This window comes from Monopterus albus, unplaced genomic scaffold, assembly GCF_001952655.1.
Source record: "Monopterus albus unplaced genomic scaffold, M_albus_1.0 scaffold96.1, whole genome shotgun sequence".
In the NCBI taxonomy this organism is placed as follows: domain Eukaryota; kingdom Metazoa; phylum Chordata; class Actinopteri; order Synbranchiformes; family Synbranchidae; genus Monopterus; species Monopterus albus.
Window position 1 is genome coordinate 431189 of NW_018127976.1, and position 7249 is coordinate 438437.

Consider the following 7249-nt stretch of genomic DNA (forward strand, 5'->3'; position numbering starts at 1 on the left):
CCAAGGGCAAGTTATGGGGACAGACACTGCATCACAGTGATCCACGGGAAAACACACGTGGCACTGGACTTCACCTCCAGGATCATTGACTTCTTCGTCATCAGAGAGGGACCACAGTGCACAGGCAGGCAACACACACCACACTGACAAATGGCATACACATTCAGTGCTCAGTTATGGAACAGGCCCTCATATGCACTCCAGACCAGATGGTTTTGATTATATTTTTTAGTAGCTGAACATGGCAAATTTATTTTCAAAGAAGTCAGGTCAAATGTAGTTTTTTTTTTTTGGTTTTTGGGAAACTTTGTCACTTAGTACATTCATCGTTCATGTTCTTTTACTAAACTAGTGTCTTTAGATTTCTGTCATAATCTGAATTATTAGATTTTTGTTGTTGTTGTTTTAAACATTTTGTAAACCAGAAAAGGTATTTGCGTAATCAGGATAGGAGGTCACAGAAGCCTGGTTTCTCCAGTAAAAACACATCAGTCTTTACTCTTTCATCGAATGTGATCAGAATGTAGATGCATTATCTGGATAAAGGGGAAAAACTCCCATAAGTGCATTAGAATTGTAATGTGATGGCATCGTCCAGACCACATCAGAAGGTGTGCAATGAGGTTTCCAGTTGCCGTTTTCATAGATGTTTCTGGTGCCAATATTAGCAACAACATAATACGTTGCACCTACAAGCTTTACAGACTTTTATTGTCATGGAAACAGTCATAAACATGGCGTTACAATTATGAAACTGTCACAGCCTTATTGCCTTTAAGCACACAAACGGCATGTTAAGGTTTAGCAACAAAAACAACTTGGCTGGGTGACAGAGACGTGCTACACCTTGGAATTGAACACCACAGGCCTAGGGAAAGGCCTGTGCCCACCCTCCTCGTAACACACACTTTGATGCTCTGCATTGCTTTTTGCATTTTAGATTGTCTAAATAAAACACAGTTCTTGTATGACTACTTTTATTTAGACAACACTTAACATTTAAGAAGTTTATCTTGATTTGTTAAATGGAATTTTTTTTCTCTAAAGGAGCAGTCCACCAAATTTAGCCCATGAAACTGTTTGCTAGTAATGAGGAATACTATTGGTCTGTGAAAGTTAATAGCTTCGGAGTCTGAGGAATTAAAGTGTCATCTCAGTTTTTTAGTTTGGCGATTACAAATCTAATCTCATCTGATGAGATTAAGTTGCATTATGGGATATCTTGCTCTCTGTGTAATTTTATTCTGACTTGTGAATCCCCCAGCTTTATGGAATTTTAATATTGAATGAAGTATTATTTTCCAAAGAAAGAAAACAGAATTTATACTACATACAGTATATCCTTTAAAAGATTAAGTGAAAAAAACAAGAAAGAAACCACTTCAGGATTTCTTCAACTTTATTTTACTCAAAGTAAGTCAAAAAAAGTCACTTGCCCTCAGTCAGCACAGCACTATTATCAATGAGACATCCATCGTGGGCTAGAAAATATATGTGATTTCCTGCTTTAACCACCTGGGGGCTGTTCTAGAAAGCTGGTTCGACAAACACTGAACTATGAGCTGACTTGACTCTGAGGCTGAAAATTTTGAGTTTTCAGTTGCAGAGCAGCTGATCAGAGGTAGTTTACCTAACTTGGAGATTATTTAAAAGTCCATCATCAGTGGAGCTCTGATACAATGATTCACCATGGCTATGGGTAAATAAAGAGCAGAGCCACCATTTTAATCCAGTGAAGCTGCAAATAATGTGATATTAATTGTACATTTATCTTTATACCTTTTATTTATCTTTATAACAACATTTATTTTTATAGCAGAAGTGAAAGACCCTGGGCTGGAGAAAAGATCAGTATATTAATGTTGTTACATTTTATTCAGTATAGTCCACTATTCATTTGTTAAGCAGACTGTTTAATGACTGAAATCCTGTTTTTTATATTAATTTATTAAGCTGATGGGAACAAAATGCTGGTGGCAGCGGGAGATGTAATCAAACAGATAAGACATTTATTCATAGACCTCTGATTGTTGATCCTGTAATAATGAGTTTGGTGACTGGCAGGTGGAAAAGCTTTTAAATGCTGTTAAAAAGATGATAAACATATTCATGAACAACTTTTAAACTGCATTTAGTCCAGTTTATATAATAGTCAGGTCTTTACAGCTGTACTGCTATCACACTCACACTGAAATAACAGTCTCAAAAATGATCAATAACTATTATAGGAATATTCAAAGTGTGACCAATGGAGAACATGAAGGTACATTACACCGTGTTGAATGCTGGGACAGGGGTGCCGTTCTGGGAGATGCGCACTGTATTTACCATCAGACATTCTTGTTTTGTTTGGCTAAAAAGTTGCTTAAATCATTTTACTTAATGTGGTAATTCAGAATGGATAACCTCAGCTGACTGTAGCAAACTCGTAGTGGACCTTGAGCTCCTGTCGATGAAAAATGGCTTTGCACTCTGATCTCAGCCCTTGGTTCAGGAGCCAACACTAGTTAGCAGCTGTCAGCCAATAACACAGAGACTGCAGATGAATGGATTTCTGTCCTGTTCGTGCTTAAACTAAACACTAAAGTGGATATTTGGACATAGTTGAAACATCTGCAGTTGTATATAACTTTATGTGATATCTCTGTGATGGATAATGAGAGTGATCTTCCAAAATGGCACATTGACCCAAAATTCAACACGGCAACAACACAAGAAATAATCATTTATAGATCTGTGTCACATGACTTCAGGCTATTATCTAATTGGGATTTTTTTCTCTTCTTCTGACATAAATGTCTAAAAATTATTATGCTCTGATCTTTGCTTCAGTCTGAATTGGAAAATGAAGTGAAAACCTGCCAGCAAGCAGGTTGTTAGATTAAATCCAAGTTACCATGGTAACCGACTCAGAGTTCAAGTGATCTCTGTTTCGGAACTGAAAAGTCAGAGTTCCCCTCATTTCATCACAAACTCTTGGTCTTTCCACTTATCCTGCTTTCTGGAATATCCCCCTTTCTTTTTGTGGTTTTGTAAACCTATTGACCGAACAGCCTCTATTGTCTAGTGTGTAAACAACCTGATAGACAATGGACCACGCACTCAAGTTTGTTATGCGAAGTGTCCTAACGGACATTTTAGGTGTGCTCACTTTTGGTTCTTGCTTTCAGATGGATCATTTATTTAAAATGGGTTTTTGTTTTAGTGTAATTTCCAAACCCAGAACCCCCCCCCCCAGATTTACTTTGCTCAGAGAATTGAGAGTCTGAGTACACCACAGTAGAGAAAAGCTTGTATGTGAGTGGTATATGTAACTACTGTTATCACTATTCTGTTCATCTGCAGGGGATCCTAGTGCATTGGTGGTCCTGGTAGAGGAGGAGTTGGTAGTGATTGACCTGCAGACAGAGGGCTGGCCAGTTATTCAGACACCATACTTGGTTCCCCTCCACAGCTCAGCTATCACCTGCTCCCACCACATCTCTGTCATCCCCCTCAAACTGTGGGAAAGGATCACTGCTGCTGGAGACCTGCAGAATGCACACTACTCCAAAAAGGTACACCTAGGGCAGATGTCAACAAAAGTTTGTTTCCTTGTCAAGGAACAGTGAAGTTTACTGTAATATAAATAGTAAACATAAATTTGACCTCAATAAAAACAGATGTTCTCAAAGTATCAGCCTGTTTAAAATGTTGTCACTGTGTTCAGGGCAATGTGACAAATACCATGTGTTATAATATAACCATCAATGTAAAGAATTGACATTTTGATTGAGACACATGAATCTAATCTAATAAGTGAATCTCAGCTTCTAAAGTAAAACAGCTCTGCCCTGACAAAATAATGGTAACACTGTTGAGATGCATCTGCATGTGACTAAAGAATCCCCTGCAGAGCTGGTCATCATTCTGTATGTGCTATGCAGTATTCTGAATATGAACACATTCCTTCATTTCTGGTACCGACAGATGGCAGTAAGTTGGTATTATTGTTTAACTTTCATCTACCCTCTCCCCATGCAGCCATGGCCAATAACAGGAGGCCAGAACCTGGCATCAGACCCTCCACAGAGAGACCTGCTGCTCACAGGGTCAGTTCAGCTGAACTTTGAAAAGACCTATCAGGAGTTAATTTTGACAGGGTTTCATGTTCGTGTGTGTGTGTGTGTGTGTGTGTGTGTGTGTGTGTGTGTGTGTAGGCATGAGGATGGAACAGTGCGTTTCTGGGATGCATCAGGAGTCTGTTTGTATCCCATGTACAAATTGAGCACAGCTGGAGTATTCCACACAGATGCTGATCCTAATGACAACATGAACCAAGGCACTGAAGGAGAGTGGCCACCATTCAGAAAGGTATGTGTTAGTAATAGAGTGCCATAGGGACGTGTTTTTGTAAACCACCCCAGAGGTTGGCATCACCCTGGTTCCCTCGACAAAAAGCCAGTGGGATTTTTCTATAGGCTTTTGGATTATTGTGGAAAATAAGCTCTGTGACAAACAAGGGTTTATTACAGTTGCACGTTTTGTTGAGCAAGATGATCTTCGCAGGCAAACACAGCTTTTATGATTTTTGAAGCCCAAATATGATCGCCAGAAGTAAAAGGCTATTGTTAGGCTATAAATGAACTACAACATGGTCACATGACTTCAGCGTCACCACCACAGGTTCCAACATGTAATTTAATTTACAGCTCTTACTTCTTCTACAAAATCCTTTCCTCTTAGCATGACTTGATCTAGCTAGTGACCATGGCTGTGTCAGTTAGTTAGAATAGTTTACAAGTGCGCAAGTTTGAAAATAACAAGGCTGTAAAGGCAGACTAATGATAATAATCACCTTTATCGGCCAAGTATGTTACACACAAGGAATTTGTCTCTGGTACAGAACCAATGCAGCCATCTGCGGTGCCAACTCACCCAGTGGTTCTAACCATCGGGGGCAACTTGGGGGTTCAGTGTCTTGCCCAAGAACACTTCGACACATGGACTGCAGGCACCGAGATTCAAACCTTCAACCCTCCGGTTGGGAGACGACTGCTCTACCCACTGAACCACTAATGAGTAGATGAGTCTCTGTCTCCATGATGATGACTAATTTCCCAGACATCCTCTAGAGTCTTATTTAGCCACTTGTTAACTGCCTTTTATTAGACACATAAAAGCATTAAAAATGATGAATGGGGTATTTATTGATGTTACGGTGACGCGTCAGTCGGCTTCCTGGCTTTCTGTTTGTTTACCTGTTCTCTCCCCGCTACTCTGTCACCGCAATTAGTTGCCATGTCAGTCACCTGTGGCCTGTTATCTCCCAGTCCTGTCCCTTGCGGTTTCTCTCTGCAATCAGTCATCATTCCTCCCACCTGCTGCTCGTTGCCTCCCGGTCCTGTCAGGTATATATACACCCTGTCTTCCGCCGTGTCTTTGCTGGCTCATACCATACCGTCACTTTACCTGTATGCTACGCTACCTTTACCCTACGCTATGCTACGCTCCCCGGTTAGCATTACATGTGTTCGTGTCCTGAGCTTTCCGTCTGTTCGACTCCGTGTTCCCGTCTTGTTTCTGTTTGTTTCCGCTCGTCAGCCGCTCTGATAACTCTACATCCGGTTAATCAGCAAGCTCCCCGTTCTGTTGGTTACGTTCGTCAGTCCCCTGCTCTTCATCCTTCTGTTCCCTGATTATTGATCTTGCTACTCTGTGTGTCTGACTACTACCACAACCCTGTGTACTCGTCCGTCGACTCACCTGTCATCTTGGTCCTCCTGGCTGCTGCCTGCTTACCTGCTCGTCTTCTGGGTCCTGTGTCTCCCCTGTTGCCAGCTCTCCTGCTCGTCCATCCTTGGTCTGCTTTTTCGTCCTCCTGGTTTTTCGTCCTCCTGGTCTCCTGCTCGTCCCTCCTGGTTTTTCGTCCTCCTGATCTCCTACTCGTCCCTCCTGGTTTTTCGTCCTCCTGGTCTCCTACTCATCCCTCCTGGTTCCTCTTGGTGGTCCCTCTTGGTTTCCTCGTCCCTCTTGGGTCCTCGTCTTCCTACCACCCAGCCTTACCTGTGTTGTTGTTCATTAAACCACTTTCTTTAGCTCCCCTCCTGGTTCTTTGTCCTCCTGGTCTCCTCCGGTTCTTTCCTGGTTCTTTGTCCTCCTGGTCTCCTCCTCGTCCCTCCTGGTTCTTTGTCCTCCTGGTCTCCTCCTCGTCCCTCCTGGTTCTTCGTCCTCCTGGTCTCCTCTTGATCTCCTCGCCCCTCTTGGCTCCTCCTGGTCTCCTCCCTGGGTCCTCGTCTTCCTGCCACCCAGCCTTACCTGTGTTTTTGTTCATTAAACCACTTTCTTTGGCTCCTACTCCTCCTGGTCTGTGTCTGCAACTGGGGTCCACACCACAATCGCACGTAACAATTGACATATTTTATGTAATAGAACAAACCATGAAAATGTACTGGCCTTGTGTCTAATTAAAAGCCCTTCAAAAATCCACTGACGTTGGGGCGAGGGAACCAGAAGTACACAAATTCTCAGTTCTGGGCTTTATATGCTATGGCACTCTGTGCAGACAGACAGCGCCAGTAGACGTGCTTTTGGTTATGAATCAGCATAGAAAGGTAACTGACAAACCTGAATGTCACTGACTCAAACTCACAGCTGGCTCTGGTTATGATTGTTGTTGTTTACCAGTTTTACCCATTCTGATTATCTTAGGATAAGGGATAATCACCTTTATTGGCCAAGTATGTTACACACAAGGAATTTGTTTCCAGTACAGAACCGAGGCAGCCATCTGTGGTGCCAACTCAACCAATGGCTCTAACCAACGGGGGGGTTTTCAGTGTCTTGCCCAAGGACACTTTGACATGTGGACTGCAGGCACCAAGATTTGAACCTTCAACCCTCTGGTTGGGAGGCGACTGCTCTACCCACCGCACTGTCGCCTCCCCCTTTGTCATGTTGAGTATCATGGATGAACAGAAACTGTGTGCCTGCTGATGCTGAGAGTAAAGCTTTAGCCAGCAACACTGCTGACACTGTGGGCTGATTATGCGTCTGCAAACATTTGGGATCCCAGGATTATTATGTCCAATCCACTGTGCACTGGCCCCTTACGGATCCTCCTGCAGGTGGTGGGCTCACGAGAGGACGTCCCCACGTCGCTCGTCCGGGCTAAGCCCAGCCGAGCCCCGTGAGGGGAGGCCCGGCCACCAGGCGCTGGCCTTCGAGCCTCAACCCCAGGCCTGGCTCCAGGGTGCGGCGCCCGCGGGGG

General features: G+C 43.2%; 1 protein-coding gene across 1 annotated transcript in view; it reads left to right on the top strand.

Annotated features, from left to right (window-relative positions):
- The window catches only part of llgl2 (LLGL scribble cell polarity complex component 2), a 71182-nt gene that overhangs the window by 30605 nt on the left and 33328 nt on the right, over positions 1-7249 (top strand). Inside the window, exons 10-13 of the mRNA XM_020608903.1 lie at positions 1-124; positions 3346-3557; positions 4024-4091; positions 4200-4353. The exon at positions 1-124 is cut by the window's left edge and continues 15 nt beyond it. Of these exons, the coding sequence (XP_020464559.1) occupies positions 1-124; positions 3346-3557; positions 4024-4091; positions 4200-4353 (558 nt within the window). The remainder of the gene's footprint in view (positions 125-3345; positions 3558-4023; positions 4092-4199; positions 4354-7249) is intronic.